This window comes from Hippichthys cyanospilos, chromosome 2, assembly GCF_059441005.1.
Source record: "Hippichthys cyanospilos isolate Australia breed blue-spotted pipefish chromosome 2, RoL_Hcya_1.0, whole genome shotgun sequence".
Classification (NCBI taxonomy): domain Eukaryota; kingdom Metazoa; phylum Chordata; class Actinopteri; order Syngnathiformes; family Syngnathidae; genus Hippichthys; species Hippichthys cyanospilos.
Genome location: NC_142370.1, coordinates 20,601,664 through 20,621,562, shown reverse-complemented (window position 1 = coordinate 20,621,562; position 19,899 = coordinate 20,601,664). Strand labels below are relative to the sequence as shown.

At 39.1% G+C, this 19,899-nt stretch overlaps 1 protein-coding gene across 1 annotated transcript; it reads right to left on the bottom strand.

The window, feature by feature from the left end:
* Nucleotides 1-227: 227 nt before the first annotated feature.
* LOC148427795 (immunoglobulin-like and fibronectin type III domain-containing protein 1) lies at nt 228-15,684 on the bottom strand. The gene is made up of 25 exons (XM_088409262.1): nt 15,552-15,684; nt 14,180-14,228; nt 13,380-13,439; nt 12,490-12,612; nt 12,239-12,378; nt 12,046-12,145; nt 11,837-11,888; nt 10,497-10,650; nt 10,292-10,379; nt 9,556-9,828; nt 9,173-9,472; nt 8,589-8,675; nt 8,180-8,248; nt 7,785-7,889; nt 7,433-7,557; nt 6,237-6,378; nt 5,857-6,153; nt 5,459-5,755; nt 4,087-4,266; nt 3,886-4,014; nt 3,491-3,790; nt 2,609-2,694; nt 2,341-2,533; nt 1,974-2,270; nt 228-601 (listed from the first exon to the last, which is right to left on the bottom strand). The coding sequence occupies exons 2-25, from the start codon at nt 14,214-14,216 to the stop codon at nt 228-230; spliced, it is 4,008 nt and encodes a 1,335-aa protein (XP_088265388.1). The 5' UTR covers nt 14,217-14,228; nt 15,552-15,684.
* Nucleotides 15,685-19,899: the final 4,215 nt, after the last annotated feature.

Genomic DNA, 19,899 nt, shown 5'->3' with positions numbered 1-19,899 from the left:
TTATGCATACGAAGCATTTTTGTCATCATTTTCACAAAGGTTCACAGGTTTTATTGTTGACAAAATTCAGTCAGCACCCCCCCAAAAAACAAGAGTTACACTTCACTTGCCAACATATTTTCACAGCCTTCTTTGTCAGTCCCAAAAACGTTTTTTTACAGAAACGTTTTTTGTAAATGCTTGTGTCATTTTACACTTGAGAAACCTATTTACTTGCAAACACTCAATTAAGAAGTCGTATTTCCGTATTTTACCTGTAGAATGCAGCCCTCACCTCTGACACTGAGCATGGTGGAACATTCGGATCTTCCCAGGGTGTTCTCTGCTGTGACCGTGTACTTTCCCACATCCTTTGGGCCGACGCTGAGAATCAACATGGAGCAAACTCCACAGGTGTTTGAGATGTAATAGTTGGTGTTAGTGTTGAGGCTGACGTGATTTCGGTACCACGTGACCCTAGGCTTTGGGTTTCCAGTAACAGCGCAGCTCATGTAACATTCATAGCCTTTCGGTGCCACATGCAACTTCAATGGGACGGTGAAGTCCGGAGCACATCGCAGGTCTCGTTCTTCTCGGTTCGGTAAGATCACCGAAAGCTTTTCTGCAAAACGAAGACTTTCTATGATTTTTATTTTTTGTATGTTTACATCAAGTCATGTTCGTGCTGTTTCAATATGTAATTTGTTCGACTAGATTCACTAGTTACAGTAATACCAACCGATAACGTTTTTCCTGGTGCACCAATATAAATAATAATTTGATCTTTTTCAATGCTGATGTGCCACATCAGAAAAATGAGCTGTTACAATTTACATTTGGTTTTATGTAAGTTTTTTTTTCATGGCTGGTAAATATTTCATTGCAGTCTTTTATTTACACATATGATTTTTTCATATTATCTAATAGCTCAAAACGACCTAAAAAACTGTCATGGGATTTGCATTCGTGGCTCAGTAGTAGAGTGGTCGTCTCCTGACTGAGAGGTTGTGACCATGTCGAGATATACTATAGCAAGATACTGAACCCCCAGTTGCTCCTGATTCCGCATCGACAGTAGGTAAATAGTCAGAGTGAAGCCCTTTGGGCACCTAAGACAGAAAAGCACTATATCGGTGAAAGTCCATTTACTCTGCACCATAAAATTAGTTATAGTTGTCAGACCTAACAAAAATGATCTTCCCGACGGATATTTGCGATTAATTGACGCTCAACCCCTAAAGTTTGTCGTTGTTTATAGATACCATAAAGTACTAGTACATCTACTTTTTTTTTTTCTGGGGGGGGGGGGGGGGGGGGGGGGGGGGGGGCTTTTATTAGATTGTTAAAAGATGTCACATTCCCCGCTCACTGTGCTTTGCCTTCCGCTAGAGGGGGCGGAGTCACCGACCGCGCCCCTTACTGCAAATTGTCATCAATGGCATTATTAAGTGCGGTCTGAGCAGTAGAACGGCACCGGGTTATTCCTTCGCCACTCTCCGAGAAGCCTCTGTAAAGTTCCCAGTTGTCTAATCCTGAGTTCATCTCTTTCGAGTGAATTATGGTTTGTACTTTTCTTTGACATTTTTTCCACGTTTGACCATTTTTGTTGTTACTTTGTTTTGTAGTCATTCTGCTGACTGCGTTTCCTCATTGCCTTGCATTGATTGGACTGAAGACTATAGACACTTTTTGTCTCACTTTGATTTACACAATGTGATTTTGGTTGTACTTTGGCATTTGGGGATTTTTATTTTGCACTACGCTTGTCGTGCGCCTTTTGTTTGATAAAACTTTTGCTACTGAACTCTAGTCGAGTGTTTGGTTGGGGTCCTTACTCCACCCGTGTACATGCTCATTCGTACATACTCAAAAACAAACAAAAAACATTCTTTCGGGTTATGATAGTCTCCCATAAAAATCACAAAGTTGCCCTAATTTGCCAAACTCCGAAAATGCTGCGCATAATTTTTAGTGCCTCGGTGTGACATACAAACCTTTTTTTCTCCCAACTGCCCAGGTGAGTGACTCGGAGGGTGCAGACACCCCCATGTCATTCTTGGCATAGACCCGAAAATGGTATTCCCTCCCGGGCATGATATTACAAACGGTGAACTTGTTATTGAAGAGTCTGTCAGCCACTGTGATCCAGGTGTGTTTGGTCGAGTCCAATTTTGAAATTGCATAATGCAACCGGTCGTCGAGCTTCTCGTCGGGAGAGGGTTGCCATGTCACTTGCACTGTGCCTGGCACATTTTCCTCAACCTCCACAGGTCCAGGAGGCTTAGGATCATCTGCAAGCACAGATGTTGATGTTGATTGATGTTTCAAAGACGTGCTGCCATACAGCATAATTTTTTTTACCTGTAACCCTAACTTCTGTACTGAAGGTTTCCTGTCCTGCCAGATTTTTCACCAAAATGGAGTAGATGCCCGAATCAGAGCGCTCCGACAAAGGGATCAACATTTGTGAAGCGCCGTCTGAGTTACTCACTGTCACTCGTTTGGGCACTGGCCCGTTGTCTTTGAGCCACATAATGTCTGGCGGTGGGGAAGCCTTAAAAAAAAAAAAAAAAAAAAAAAATAAGAAGAATTTTCAAAGTCCAAGACACATTAAATGAGTGAAACTCACCTCAAAGTTAATGTTCACCCTGACGGTGTTTCCTGCCCTCACCACCATGAATGTTTTCATCTTTTTATTTGTGAACTTTGGTCTTACTATAAAAAGAAAAATAAATGTCTAGCTCATTGAAGCACAATAAACAGTACATGTATAACAACAAAAGGTATTTTTGGTGCTAAAGTCAAAATGACAATAATATCAATAATAATACATTGATGCCATTTTGTCTTACAGATGTTCAGTAATTTTACAAATGTTTTATCTATTTGGTGTATCCTGCCTTTATGTGGACATTGTAAAGATGCTACGTATTCAAGCAATATGTAAAGGGGAAGTCAAATTACGAGATGCTCGTGAGCTGTTATTGATCATTAAGAGCCCTGAGCTTCTGTGATGTCATTTTTAGTCAGCGGGTATGGGGCAAAATGGCCAACCTCAAAAGGATGTAAACGGGTGGATGTCCCTCTTTATTTGATCTTCCACAAATACAAAATTAACCCTTTAACAGCTAGACTAAGAAACTCAGTGAAAACTAATGCTGGTTATTAGGCATACACATAAAATAAATAAATAAATAAAATAGACATCCATCCTTCATCTCAATCCCTTATCCTCACAAAGATTGCAGGAATGCTGGAGACCATGCCAGCCCACCCTGAATTGGTTGCCAGCCAATGTTGTGAATTCTAAAGGCCGTGTGTTAAACAGATATGGTGGAACTTAGGTTGATCAAAATGTTTTAAGATAATTGAGAGCATAGATCATATAATCGGGAAGAAAAATCTTTGATTTCAGCAATTCACATAGTCCAACATGGAAATAAACTATTGGCATAAATGAACTTCAAGAAATTGTTTTTCTTTAGGAAAATCAGGTTAAATTTAGGAATACCAAGGGGAGGCATCGCAAGGACATAGTTGGGCAGTTCCTCAATTTGGCCCTCTCCACCGTCATTGGTTGCAATGACTCTGACCCAGTACATATCCATTGCCCTCAGGCCTTTCACAGTGTAGGTGGTGGTGATTGTGAAGCTCCGCGACCATTCTAGGCACTGCGCATTCCTTATCTCGACAAAATATCCTTTGGCTTCATCTTGTATGTCAGGTTTGTCTTGAGGCTTGGTCCAGGTTAAGACAAAGTGGCCGTAAGAAGTCTCTGTTACCTTTAAGCCGATAACTTTACCGGGGGGCTCTGCAAATGACAATGCACCGTTTTAATTCAAACGAAAGAAAGAGGAAATACAACAGCGGAGAAGTTCAGAGATCACTTTCAACTTCCACACTTACTTTTGGGATCCCGTGCGAAAACAAAGTCACACGGGTTGCTAAATTCGCCAGGTCCTGAAAGGTTCACAGCCAGAACTCTGAATTCATACTCCATGCCTGCCACAACATCCTTCACTGCACATTTCTTCTCTAGAAATGACACGGTTATAGTAAGCTTTTCAAACATTTACAAGTTCAGTCAAATGAATGATCAAAACAAACCTTTTATTGGCTCATTTGAAGCATTGACCCCTGTCCAGAGATTACTTCCTTTTTTGCGTTTTTCCACAATATACCCAAGAATTTGCGAGCCTCCCGTATTACTTGGCGCGGTCCAAGAAAGATTGATGCAGTCATCAAAGGCACTGACTACCTTTGGAGGTGCAGGGGCATTGGGGAAGGCTTAAATATTCAGCAAAGAAAATAAAGACAAATTGCGATTATTATTAGTTAAGAAAAGACATAACAGTTTGGTGTGGATTTGCGGTAATCCATCCATTCAAGCTTTAAATAGGTTTCAGTGCAGCTAATTGCACAGTTTTCCAAATAAGTCACATTTACATGCGCATCATCCATCACCTTTGACATATAGCATATAGCCGTGGTCTTATCACTATCATTTGACATAAACAGAATATCCCTTAAAAGCGCAGTTCACAGGAAATAAAAAAAGAAAATGTAATGCATGTATAGATGAATGTATTAATGTAACGACATTGTGTTCCACTAGAGGGTACTGCTATGCTGTCAAACTTTTCATTAAAAAAACCCGACGGCTTTTATTCCTCACCTGTGAAAATGATATTTTCTCTGTTACAAACTGGCCAATGTCGTTTCGATTGGTTCTGTGTTATCATACTGTAACAGCCTTTTGGAAACAGGAGCGCTCGTCAAACAATCGGTAAATGATGTCAAATAACCTCATGGCATTATATTAGACGTTAGCTGTGCAATTTGACTAATGGCCTATCTTACATAGCATTAACAGTCCTCCCTCCATTTGAATGATCAAAGTCAATTTTATTTATTCATTTATGAACCTAATACCATTGGATCTTTTACAAAGATAAACCTGCAGGCATCATTGCAGTAAACTTGGGTCATTACAGATTGGGAGAACATTTGAGCTTCAAAATTCTTGAAGATAAAAGCTTCACTTTAATGATTTTCTGCTACATATTCATCAATAATATGTAATAAACAATGGATTTACCTTACCCTGTGGTTTCCTTGTCTCGCGAACCGCCGTGTTGTTGGCTATTGTTAATCGTCATGTGCATGGATCAACTTAGAAAAAGTGTGGAAAATGTCGGATTTTTGCCAAGGAATAAGTTCTGTGCAGCGCTGGTGTCGGGCGTGTGGTGTCTGTGCTGATGGACTGCCTATCTCTGGCTGTGGATTTTAACTCCGGTAAATGGCATTTCTTAATTCTACACGATGAGGCTTTAAGTTAAATAGCTTTACATTTTCTCTTTGATTTTTACACCCCATCAACTGACTTTTTGTTACTCATTACAGGATTGCATAATTATTCATGTAAAACCAGCACACCATATTTGACGACAAGAAAGTCTGTCGTCCCATTTAGTCTCACCCAGTATGCCAGCTTGGAGGTCTTCCGTCTCCATCACTTCGCTCACACCCACTGAGGTCAAAGCTCGGATTCTGTAGCAGTACTTGCGTCCACGGTCCACATCAGTGTCACGGTAGAAGGGCACGCCCGGGACCTCCCCTATTTTCTTCCAAGTGTTTCTTCCAATCTGTTGTCGCTCCATGATGTAATTTTTAACAGGCGAACCGCCATCGTCCTTTGGAGGCCTCCACTTAAATTCAATGCATGTTGCTGAACTGAGCGTTATCTCTGCTGGACCCAACGGCGTAGTGGGTTTGTCTGAAACAAAGTGCCACGTTCTTTGACTTCCTTCAACGGGTAAGTCGGTATTGAAAAATTGTTTGAAATGTGTAATGATTCCGACTGAATCGTTGGCTCACCAAGCACAATGAGCTGTGTTATAGCCTCAGTTGTGCCATGCTCATTTTTAAGCTTGATCTTGATCTCTCCAGAGTCTCGCCTCTGGCATCTGTTCAGCAGCAGGCGGCTGTGATTGGCCGATTTATCTATCCTGGTGCTGCTGGCGTCATCGTGAAGCTCCTCTCCTTCTCTGTACCATTGGATCTTAATGGGCTCAAAGCCGAGAAAGTTTAGTTTAAAAACTGCGTTATGCCCTACTTTAATCCTCAAGGGCTCTGTGAATGCACTGAGGTCTTCTGGATCAAACCTTGGAGGATCTGAATAGGGAGAGTTTTAACTCATGAAGGTGTTGCACTCTTTTGTTATCAAGCTTGACTGTTGTTTTGATGAGTCTTCAAACCTTTGACGTTGACCACTGCCTCTGTCTTACGATTGTCCGCCTCAAAACGATATTTCCCAGAGTGCTCCTCCTGGCATTTCATGATGAGCAATTTATGAATTGCACCATCTTGAGATATTACAAATGTGTCACCAGTGATGATCTGAGAGGTGACACGGAAACAAAACAAAGCATTTACTGTCAGAATTTTCACACCGTTTTTCACACAATCAGGCTTTATTTTTGCTGTTGACAAGAAACATTAGGTTGGAATCAAAAGATGAAAATAAACTCGAATCTTTATTTTAATATACATTTTATTCCAAACTATCTCAAATTTCTACACACACCCATATATATATATATATATATATATATATATATATATGAAAATATTTTAGGGTCCCCAGGACGTGCCATACCAGAAAGTTATTGGTCCCAGCAGGAATGTTTGGAGTCCCAAAAATTGAACAAAAAATAGGACAAAGTAAGTGTAAGGTTCAAACTGCATTTACAAGACGTGAGGAAAAACTAGCATTAAATACTAACAATGGTCACCATAAAATTGTGTGAAATACTTTAATAGAATGAACTTACATGTACTGTAGCATCAGTCATCATTTAATATCATAACCATTAACATGACTTAGTCCATTTTGGTAGAAAAGTCCGCTTTTTACTTTGGGTGTTTATTTTTTTAGTTTCAACATGTCTGTTTTGTTCTTTTTCTCAAGCCTTTTTACAAACATTTGTTTGTAAGTGGTCAAATTTGATAAAAACTGAATCAAAGGCTAGATGGACAATGATTCATATTTTGGTGTAAAAGAACAATGTGTCCAATAGACGCACAGCGATTTGAAAGTATGCGTCCCTCTTAAAAAATATGCATCTAGGACGCAGGGATGCAGGCAAATGAGAGCCCGACACATATACGTTGTTATTATTTATATAAGTATGTAAGCCTGTATGTACATATCCGTAAGCAGGCAAATCTTACTACTGAAATCGACTAAGAAATTAATTACGATCAAGCTATAAATGAGAGATTGCTGTCAATGATTTGGTCACTTTCTCTCCGAGCAGCATTGGGTTTCAACAAATGCTGAATGTACAGTATATATTCTGTGTATGATTTTCAATTTAACGTAAGATGCATTGCCAAAAAAGTGTTATTATAGGGACGTTTCGGGACAAAGACGTTCGAGCCAACGCCTGACCTTTTCGCCATCTCGGAACCAAACTCCCTCACAGTCTTCCTTGCTGAGTTTACAGTTTAGCTCAGCATTCTCACCGATGATGGCGTTGATGTCAGACAATCCCCAGATGAACTGAACTCCTGGATCTAATAAATGTACAAATAGAATTTAATGAATGACTGGTGTGTATGACCATTACTTAACAAGTGACAACATTTTACAAAGAATCATTTAAAACGCCTCTACGACATACAACATGAATGAACTAGAACATTTAATCTCAGCTATGGTTAAGTGATTAAAACCAAAGCTCAAATGCACCAACTGAAGCTCTTTTGCTGCCTTTCTCATTGAAAGCTCATTTGCATAATACCGATGATTGTGTCTTCTATCAGTGGGCCAATTCTTTTCCGCCTCGGTTGCACGGCAAGGCCGACCACTTCTTCAGTCTCATTTTCTTCATTGAATAAACTTTCATCTATAAAGACAAAAGATTGAACGTGATTCATGGGTTACATGAAAGGTACTTGCCATCCAAAAACAGAGATACAAACATCTTAATCAGCAACAGAGCCGCTCAGACAAATGAATTTGGGTGTTAACGTTTGCTTAAACATATCTCCGCAAGTATAAGGGTAGCCAACTTCCAAATGTCAGGGTTTGACAATATTTGTAAATAAACATTGCAATCATTATATGGTATAAATAGAGTGGGTATAAAAAGGCTTCTTAACTTGATCGTTGTCAGTTGTGCCCAACCAAACTTACATTTCTTCTTTTTTGGTGAGCATTTCGTATCGATTTCATTTAAGTCACCATCGCATGTGTCACTGCCTTCTGCACAGAAAAAAAACAACACAAAGATGATGCCTGTTACCGAGACAATTAACCATTGCCAGTTGCCATGAACGAGATATTAACAATGGTCATATTTTTTGATGCTAATCGTGGGACTTGGGCTCACTTCAGTGGTATAAAAAGGATTCACTGCCCCAACTTTTAGTATTTTCCTTCATTTATTGTAGACGCTGTGTTAATGTTCAAAGCCTCAACATGAGAAGTTACGGTGACTTTCAAAAATAGTAATAATTTCATTAACATTTTAAAACTCTTAAGCATTTTTTCATGAGGTTTCTGGTGTAAAACATTTGAGAAGAACTTTGTTACTCAACGTTACCTTGTAATGCAAGCTCTGTTTTTTCCTCCAGTTTGTTTACTGCTTCACTGTCTTTGGTTCCCGCCAATTTTTCTGTTCCAGTTTCATCTGTATACAACAGGTTTTTAGCATAAGGACAATGAGATTGCGGCGATGTCATCAAGTTGCTTCATAAAGCCAACTAATTGGCTCAATCAAATCATAGTTACTAGATGTTACATTTTAGGCTGTATGACAGTTGTTACTTGACGTAATGCTGCCATAAAATATTCTTATGATTTTAAAAGAGGTCTCTCTCTCTCTCTCTCTCTCTCTATGTGTGTGTGTGTATATATATATATATATATATATATATATATATATATATATATATATATATATATATATATATATATATATAAACTTCATCAACAGCAAGTGCCAAAATGGCCGTACTTGTCCCATAGATGAAAAGGAGTAGATTTTGCTCCTATTATTACACATTCAGTCATTGGATTTAATATTTTGTGTTTTCTGGAAGCAAGACAACAACAAAAGAACAAAAATACGAAATGACTTTGGTCATTCTTTTGGGAATTGGCAATACAATGCAAAATTGAACTCACCACCTGCTACCTGCTGTGAAGATAGTGCATTGAGCATTGACTTATGACTTGACTCGCTATTAATGTTTGGATCACGCACATTATTCCCACTACATTTGACGGGACCGGTCAGGGAAATAATTTCTCCATCTTTTCCATTGGCGGATAATGTCCTCTGCTCTGTCAGTTCCCCTCTGTGATGTTTTGCTTCCAAAACCTTCTCCATTTCTTCTTGGTTTTTGATTTGTTGCTGCTTGACCACTTCCTCAAGGTCTATCCCAGCTCCTCCGGTTTTCTTTTTGCCAGCTGCCTCGAGGTCAGCTTGAGGCACAATGTTAAAGAACAAAAATCACAATTATGTTTCATTCAAATACTGACAGCGCATTTGTGTTTCAAGTTTTCACCTTCTACATCTAATGCAGCATTGCATGAGGCAGTTCCGGCTACAGCTGAGTAGACGCCTCTGTCTTGCTCCGAGCAGTCTTGGATCAGCAACCTGTGGATCATTTTGTGATCCGACACACTGATTTTATATTTTTCCCCGTCCTCCAGCACATTGCCTTTGCTCATCCACGTGATTTCAGGCAGCGGGTGGGTCAGGACACATTCAAACAGTGCGCTGTCTTTCTCTTCTGTTACTGCCTCTTGAAGTTTAACAACAAAGTCCAGATTGGGAACTGAAAACATACACCATAATACAGTAATTTTAAAAATGCTGCCGAGCAAATCTACCAGGAGCAGGATACTGGCAAAAAAAAAAAAAAGTTTGCAGTGCAGAGACCCCACCGGTGGGTGCAATACAAACATAGTTTTTTTTGTTGAAAAGTGACTATGAGCAATGCATTTTTCTTGACACGCTCTTGAAGAAATCAAATCAGCAACTTGGTAATGTTCCCATCATGAACAAATTTGCCTTCCTGTTAAATCAACAACCAACATTTGATTTTCTCCATTATAGGAAGATCACGTAATGCCCATGCATCCAATTTTGTGGATGCTACGGTTTACTGAGTGAAAATTGAAAATCTATTTTAAAACACTGCGTTTAGCATATGCCCGTTGCCATCAATAAATACATGTGCTGGTACTTGTTTTCATATTATAATTATTTGTTCAATGTTGCATTAACGCTTCACGTACTTGTGAGGTTTTCACCATCCTTTGCACAGCCGCCACTTACAAATCCATTTTTTTGCTCCAAGTCTTCATCAGAAAGACTCATTCCATTCTGGAAGAAACAAACATAATTACTTTAAGTAACAATAATAATAGTGTCGGTGAAGATACAGCAGTGGCATCATCTTGGGTGAATCTTTAAGGAACTGGAAATCAACTGATTTCAAACCTGACATTTCAGCCCACGTTGCCTCTTCTCCTCCATTTTCATGTGCATCAAGTGCATGTCTTTTGTCCCCAGTCCTTCATAGTCCCTCTCCAGAGTGTCACGATATCTGTCGTCTCTTTCTTTGTTTTTTTCTGTCTGGTTTTCTTCTAAAATACTATGAGTAATGGAAATGTTATTTTGTGCCATAGACACTTGATAGCTACAAACTAAATGAGTCCACAACAGCAACAACAACAACAACAAAATATATATATTGGTTCCAGGACATGTTAGACACCAATGAGTCTAGTCTAGAGTACAGTGATCCCTCCTACTTCGCGGTCTCAGATATCGTGGTCTCAGTACTTCGTGTTTTTTTTTTTTTTTTACAGGAAAAATTAAAAATATTTCTAAATAAAAAAAATCACTTAATAAATGTGCAAAAATGAAAAAAGCACAATATACAGTACTGTATTCATTAAACAACGAAGTAATATTAGTTAATAACTATGTTAAGAATTCTTCAAGCGTTAGAGTTCGTGACGTTTTTTTTATCTTGTTTTGAAATTTATTCTTTTAATTTGTCGGGTCGCGTTGCATTTCCGTTTCCTGTTTTACGTTCTCTGTGAGTCATTCGGCTGGTTACGGTGACATAGTGAATGACTACGTAAGCTCATACTTTTAGTTTATCATTTATGTTGATAACGCACGCTACTGCCTATGTTTAGTAAGCGATGAGTGTTTATTCTGTGTATGTGTTCGTTTGTGTAGAGGTTGCACTTTATAGTTAGTAGTTGTTGCTAACCCGCTAATGTAAGCTAAAAATACAGTGAATTCATAGATTAAGTGTTTATATGTTAGTTGACTGACTTTAAGATTGTTGTTGATTTATTATTCAACAGGTACTACATGATACACCTTAAATGAGCCAAAATAAATGTGAAGTTCAACGTGATGACTTGTGTACTCTTTCACCGGAGTTTTGGTGCAGATAACCAGTCCTGAGAACAAATTCTCAACAAACTAAGTAATATTAGTTATTTAATGAATATACAATAACGTTAATAAGGATAATGTAATGTTAAATAATAAAGGAAAGGAAAATAAATACGCAAAAAATACAAAAAAAAAAAAAGGATTGTTTATGATTACTGCAGCTATAGAAATACGTACATAGAAATCTAGGAACTGATACCCTACTTCGCGGGGGGTTGACAGCCTCCATTAACCGCGAAATAGGGGGAATCACTGCATTATCAAAGTTAAATTTAGGAGCTAATAATTTGCCCTGTGGAATAAAAATCCATCTTTTGTGATGTAGGTCTTGGAATTTTTCGGACACACCATTCATGCAGTCTTACTTTGTGTTTGTCTTTCTCAGCAATTTTCTGAAATCTGATGGATCGGTTACGACTAGAATCGAAACAACAACATAAGAAAACATTTTTAAGCAGGTATGGTCTATTGTTTCTGCAGCTAAATGGAAAGGTACACTTTATGGATGGAATTAGAAACATGCAAAACACGAAACATCTACATGTTTAAAGAGTAGTCCGTATATGTAACTTACGGTCTGCCACATTAAGGGCCACAGAGCAAATAGCTTTTCCGTACTCATTCACTGCAATGCATTTATATGTGTCTGCATCTGCACTCATTACAGCACGAACCTACAGGAACACAAAAATGTTACAAACGCCTTGCAAAAATGACCCAAAAAAAACAAGCAAATTTGAGTTTATGATTGTATATGATTTTTTCACCTCCAATATATACTCCCCCGTTGACTCGTCATATTTATTCTGATATTTCTCTTTGTCTAGAATGCTGCCTCTTACTCTCTTCCATGTTACTTCAGGTTTGGGCTCTCCTACTATCAAAGCCTTGAAAACAGCCGATTTGCCTAAGGAACACGAGTTTTAGTTTCTTTTGTCATGATAACAAGCTGTAGCTGCAGTTGATTGTTAGACAACTACTGTTACAAACAACTTTTATATTATAAAAAGATACTCACCTTCTTGGACGTTTATTGGATTTAGTTTCCGTTTGAAATCTGGGACGCTTTTTCCCTCTGGTATACTGATTGTATATTGTGTGATGACCACCCCAGGAATCTTAGACCTTCTGCGGATCGAAGCTGAACAAAGACGGCGGTAAAGAATTACGTGATTCCAAGAAGACACCCGTAAAGTCAAAACACACCAGAAAATTATCTCATGAGCGAGTCATTGCTCTTTTCAACACCGCATGGCAGAAATGCCAATCAGAGGATCTTAGATAGGGTATTTAATTTACCTCCATACCAGTCCAATTCTACTGCATGTAGGCCAGCAGATAAATTAAATGTCCTTTTTGAATTAATGTGGTTATAGTTTGATTGAGGTTCTCAGTTGGTTGGGTACGTAGGGGTCAAGTTAGCTCAAAGTTAAATCAATTGTGCCTACTAAAGGCTCTCTTATTTAGTTTAGTAGGACCGAATAAAATAAAAGTTGATGTAAATTGTGTTGTGCACGAGGTGCATCTGTCATAATTTGCATTAGTATAAATAATGGAGAATATGTAAATAATTTACAATGATTAATTGAGCCTGTTTTAGGTCTTAAACTCACATGTCTCTAAAAAGCATTGACTAAGCTGTATTTTATTGGTAACCACAAGAAATTCAAATCCTTCATGCAGGACTAGATATTTGGCTAGCTTTAGATATTTGATAAGTTTGACTCAGACAAAAGTTCAAGAGAAATGAAGAAACAGAAGTGTGTTGAGTTCAGTTTCTTTACTTGTTGTTCAGGAAAGACAACAGGTGGATAGAGACTAGAAAATCCAACTTTGTTATTTGCTGTTGATTGTCATAATATGTGATGATGGTCTGCAACAACAGCGCTACTGGTTTGTTTGTTTTACCTGATTTGTTGCCAGCTTTCTCGTTAAAATGTTGAATGTATTGATGGACGAGAGAGAAACCTAAAGAATGAAATTCACACAGTGAAATGAGTTGTTGGAATGAAATATACATGTAAAACTGCATTGATTGTTGGGAATGACATGTAACGCCTAAAAATCTTCCCACCCACAGAAATGCAAAGTAACCCAAGGAATTCTCAAACGACTGCATGAGAAGATATACTTTGGAAAAATCTTTAGAGTGAGGCATGAGTGACCAGTGGAAGGCAGTCAGGCGTAACATGGAAAAGCACAGAGATCCCAAAACAAATTGAGGACTGGGAGGGTCGCAGCAAAGGCCAGTAGGCAGGCAACCTTAATCCTGGGATGTTTTCTTCTCGCTGTCAGTTTATTGTTAAAGCCTGAGAGTGAAGACTCCACTTAGCTGGCTAAAACGCCTGCGAGCGCAAATGCACAAATGCTGCTTTCAATGTCATGTGGATGTAGAGGTTGTTTTTTAGGCTTTGATTTCACTTCATGTGGAATCTAAAGGTTCACATATACATTTTCATACTTCTGAGCTAATCCAGTTGTACAATCCAGTTGTAGCTTCCTTTTTCGCGACTGTTCCATCAGCCTTTATCTAACATGATATTCTCACATTTGGAATGGCATACGTGCCTGTCCGAATGCAATTTAAACTGAATATCCGAATTGTAAGTTTCCAAACAGAAAATAAAGACTGTGCCTTGAGATGAGAGCACATCGCTGTGCTGCAGGGAAAAATACAAACCAAATAAGCAGAAGAATTTCAGACTTACAGACTTTGCGTCCTGAGCCTTTTGAACGTTTCAACATTTTCCCACCACCCTGTAAAAATGACCACAGAAGAATTCTCATACTTAAGACACACAATCATACTTGGTTTATTTTTCACAATACATGATTGAACTCTGATGGATTGGTTCCACTTAAAAGCAAGAGAAAACAAAAAACAAACTCAAGAAAATATTCAACTAAACCTATTAACGAAAGACGGCTGTGTCGAAACATTTTTTCAATTGGCAATATTCGAATTACTGCAACTTCACAGTTTTGATTAAGCACCATTTATTTTATATCATTTTTAAAGACAATCATAGAATTAGAATATATGAATAACTCCATTTTCATTTTTGGAGACATTAACCTGATTTTTTGGAAAATGCATCATCCATCCATCCATTATCCATGTCCTCATTCGGGTTACTGGTACATATCCTGACTTTCTTTGGGCAGTTAGGTGAGGGACACCCTGAACTGGTTGCCAGCTAATTGCATGGCACAAAAACTATTCACGCTCCCAATCACATCTAGGAACAAGTTAGAGTGTCCAACAATACACCTGCCATGTATGTTTTTGGAATGTAGGAGGAATGCTAGGATGAGAAAGTATTCTTCCCCTTCTAAACAAGATGTGCATCTCATGGGGTTTATCCACGATAATAAAACATTTCAAAAACAATACCTGATCATTTATTTAAGGCTTCAATTGAAGATTCAAGATTCAAACAATGCTAGTTCCACACTTAAGATGTAAGTGAAAACTAAAAATAAGTAATGAAGATATTGAGAGGCAATGTCTTCTTTCTCCTCTCTAGCTATTGTTAGCTATGACCCTGTTGTGACTTCATGCGGTGACACGGAGTCTGACTGCACACCATTGTCACTTGGAGAGTTCCATTCCAAGAAGTCAAACACTCACAACCAGAGCCATTCACACCACTAATAATGGCATGTCGCTAACCATTTTTGCCTTTGTTAATCTTCTTGCATCACCTTTGCAAAATATTCTTGGAAGACCTGATGCAAGTTTTTTTTCATTCTCGAAACACACTTTACATATGACAGTAAAAAGACCAAGGGGAAATTCTTGTCATGATTCATCTTGAACACATTGTTGATATAACGATTGGTCAGCGCAAAGAAATTTAAAGAAGTGTATGAATCACTCCTTTCCAGAACGTCGGCCGCATCCTATGGTGGTCACTTTCGCTTACACTATTTTTGCTCACAAACAAAAAAAAAAACAACAACAACAATTTTGTTGCCTCAACATCATATCATACCTGACAAAAAAAACAACAATCTACCAAGATTTCCATGAAGATTGGCTCACAGTCAATTTATTTCTCCTAGTAGTTATCCACTCACCCACTGAGCTTGACACTGAGATGGATATAAAGGCGTGATCTAAGATCTCCTTCCTGTTGCTTCTTATTGGACGTTATATCCTTTGGGAAAACAACTTAGCAAGCCAGCACCAAGTGAGTTCGTCAAGGAGAAGTGTCCACTGTTTGGAGTAGGTGATGCTCACAGCGGACTTGTTATTAAGGGTGGGGGGGGGGGGGGCATGTGGGGGGTGGGGGGGTGTCAGATGAGCTAAGGAGGGATAAAAAGCCTCATGAGGGAGGAGGAGAAGAAAGAGCTACTAATGACAAGTTAGTTTTACGGTTTGTAATTGCTGATGACATTGGGCTCATGTCTCACCACACACCTGTTGACAGGAAGGATCATTTAGTTTGTCGAGATGACTTCTGAAAACACGGTGTAAAATCACTATTTACAATTGGCTCCCTTAAGCACAACGTATTACTTTTTTTGTATAATGAGTTTTGTCAGTTATTTCCAGCTTGTGATATGAGCAAAAGAAAAGTTGCTTGTGACCTTGACGTTTGAAGGTCAGGTAACTTGTCACAAGTTTGCTGCTATTTGTGTGGTCCGCGCCACTCATAATAGAATGCAGCTGTATGTCTTGCACCTCATTCAACTTCAAGGTGGCATGATGTTCAAACAAATTCACAGTTGGGGCCCAATCGGCCCTCTTAGGGAATTAGAAGATCAGGCATTCAGCGGAACGCTCTAACACCCTTGTCTTGTATTACAATGTATTACATAATCAAGGTTGTGGCATTTATGTGGGAGAAGCTCTTCTCTTGGCTTCAGGAAGGACAGATCGATTGAAGAACAAGGCAGCATTTGTGTCCCCAAGGTCAGATGCCACTCTGACCGTTACATTCACCACATAGTAATTCACTGTGTGTATACAGTGCGCGATGGCTGCAAAATGTAAAGAGACGATTATAGCAAAGGGGTGACAGCCCATTCAAACGTTGTTTTTTCAGTTGCCGATCAGATTTCTTCATGGGAGGCAACTATATTTAATTCCTCTGATGTGTCCTCTCCTTGGAAACTCGTTTGTTTTTCTGGCACATTAGCGGCAAGGCCCTGGCTGTGCGCTCTCTCAGCCTGTGGGGGGCCAACTGCGGAATCCGTGTTTCCATCCAGTGTGATTTACACATGCTTTCTGATCCACTTAATTCATGCTTCCCCCTCCATACACCTCTCCGTCATCGGCATCGGCAAGTCAGAGCATAGCCTTTGCTTGACTGACGCTATTACTATCATACCGAAGCATTGCTTACTAATATGCCTGTGTAACACAAGCACACACTCGTGCTGGCAAACACCTACTGTTGCTTATCATCTGAAAATTGGAGATATGTTTGTGTATTGCAGGGTCAACAAGATGTTGAACACCTAATGGAGTAAGATTGCTGTCAAAAAGACGAGTGCGTGTTTAACCATGCGTATCCGCAACCAGAGAACGGCCATGGTGAACGCCATTGCCATGAAATACGAAGCTTTCAACAGCTCAACATGCTTCAGCGTGAGGGATAATGAATGCTTAGTTTTAGTGATGATCAAATGAAGCTTTTGTGGGCCATTTGGGCCAATCGCCTTCAAGATGGGATTCTTTTCTGAAGCTTCAGTAACAGCTCAGGACCTCTCCTGGGAAAAAAACAAAAAACAAAAAGAACACTGCAGTTGATTACAAAGACCCTTTCCTTTTGAAAAACTTTTGATGAATTGAATCCTACTAAGAAATACAGAGGATTTAATTACAATTGTAGAGTGTTTTAATATGTTCATTTTAATTATTGTAGTGGTTATGTGGCTATTACTCTCTTGATAACAACATAAATGTTCAATTTACTTATTTATTTTGAACTTTCATACCCTCACAATTTAGACTCCTATTAACATGCATTAACTATTACGTTTTACAAAACGTTAAAGACGCATTCATGATTTAGACGGCAATCTTACTCCATTAAAACCCCCACTTCTTCTTCTCAAATAAGAATCTCACCACTTGTTTTCTTCCCGCCCTTCAGAGGCATAGAGAGTGAAAGTCCTGCTGGGGTTTGGCCCTAGCTATCTGTGCTTTCGTTCAACCGGCATGTAAACAAGCTCCTTTTTTTGTACGTAAAGCAAAATTGTACTCAAGAGGACCGTCACTTCAGTGCGCTATGTAGTCTTGTCTTCCAAATAATTGTTTAATTAAGAATAAGTAACCCCTCTTACCCCACTGAACATGACATCGCAGTGCCAAAATTCCAGGCCAAAGTTCTCAGCCTGCCCAGAAAATTGGTGTGCCGAGACAAAAAGGCCACCCGCAACCTTAACTTAAATTAAAGTTAAGACTATTTGTGTCGCATAGAACATATTGCGATGATAATTCCTTTCTTTACTCCCCTGTTTTAAAACAAAGGTACTTTTGTTTGCTTTAATGGAGGACTAAGGCAATTAGAAAGCATTTACCTGACTGCATGCAATACAATCGGTGACAACAGTGACGTTTTACTCTTTGTTCCCACTGAGCATTTAAGTCTGTAAACTTGTGCTTCACGGGCATTGTTTTTTAACTGCATGGAGATTGTGCACTTTCTAGGAACACATTTCCACCTTTATGAAAAGATACATAATAGAGATCATTATTGTCTTTTTTTTGGACCACTGAAATTACAAATGAAGAGAGTGACTTCACATCCAATGGTTTTTTTTCTCTCTCCATAGAAGCCGCAAATACATGTATCCAATTATGCCAATGTCCTGCCATCCTTGTCCCACCACATGCTTCTAATTCATCTGAATAGCCTCTTGAGTGAGCTTGATCCCAAATAAACGAGCGGTATTAAGAATTAAACCCCTTTGGCTCGCTCTCCTTATATTGATGAAATGCCATGCTCCGTGGCTTTCATTCCTGTTACGGAGAACCAGAGAGAGGAGCGACGGAGGTGCTAACTCGGCTGCCTGGCCTCTCTCCCTCTCTGTAGATTGCTCTGTGCGGGGAATCAGTGCATCAGCTGCGGACTTGTCAGTCACTCATAAACAAGGAGTAAAGATAGCCTTAGCTGGCCTTCACCAGCAATAAATCGGAAATACCGGCCGTCAAATGATCTGAAATAACTTATCAGATTATTTCCTATTATTTTTGCATAATAGTAAACATGGGTTCATGGCCAATGTTTGCAATCACTTATGCATATTTATTGACAAATGATGACCATCCAAACCATTATTTATGACACGTTTGTCAGTTTTCTTTTATTATAGTTCATCGATGTTCCATAGCCAATTTTGATACATATCTGTGGTTTATTTAATTGGATCAAACACATTGCTTCCTTTAAGTAAGTTTTCTTTAATTATTACACTATTTATAGCATTTACAAGGATACATTGGTTGCGTTTACATTTTGAAAAATATATTTCATGAACTTTACATTTAATACAGCTAGACTCCTACTTACATTTTAAGATAGCTGCTTTGATTGTATTGGAGAGGGATAATGTTAGATTAGAGATAGCCTTAGAATTTTAATTTTAATTATTTATGGCTTTATAACAATACAAGGCAGGGGAGAACCTTGTGTGAACCTTGCGCCTTTGATGAACGGTACCGTCACGGATGAATAGTCATTGGACCCAAACAGAAACGTTTGTTTCTTAGATTGCCCAATTTCTGGACCGCCAGGTGTTTGAAAGACACATTGGGAAAACCAGCCAATGTGAAGATTCAAAGGGGGTGAGGTGGGGTGGGGGCGCAAACACAGAATTACGTCAAAGGCCAAGATTCTTTCAAGTAGCAACGAAAAACAGGATAGTTGCTGGAAAATGCAACAAAGTAGCAACAGAGGAACGCAGATGGTGCTTCAAGTAAGCAACAGAGAAATTGCGAACCCTATTTACGCTAAGTATCAAACGAGGTGGCAACAAAGAAAAGACTTGGAACATAGAAACAACAAGGATTATTAAACAACAGGTTGAGAGGGTAATCCGAACTCACCATTCAGTTCTAGTTGGACTTAAAATAGTGGGTTGCTGGCTGATGGAACGCAGGTGTGGAGCCGGTGGCTCTGACCCCCTGGGCCAGTATATGGAAGCTCTGCAACCTTTGCAAACGTAACGCGAACAAGGTAACGTAATGGACTACTGGTTTGTCTGGGAACTGGAAGTCACATTTGAGAGATGGATCAATGACCCCTGGGTGGCAGGCCAGTATTCATGGGTCCACTGCAGAATTGAGGAGTGGAGTCTCTGTCTGGCACAAAAAACCTTTTGACAGGGTCCTGAGTGCTGAAGTCCCAATGATGCTTGCGGGGTGTGTTGGACTAAAAGGACACAAGCAACAAGTGAGTTTAAGTCGATGCCAATT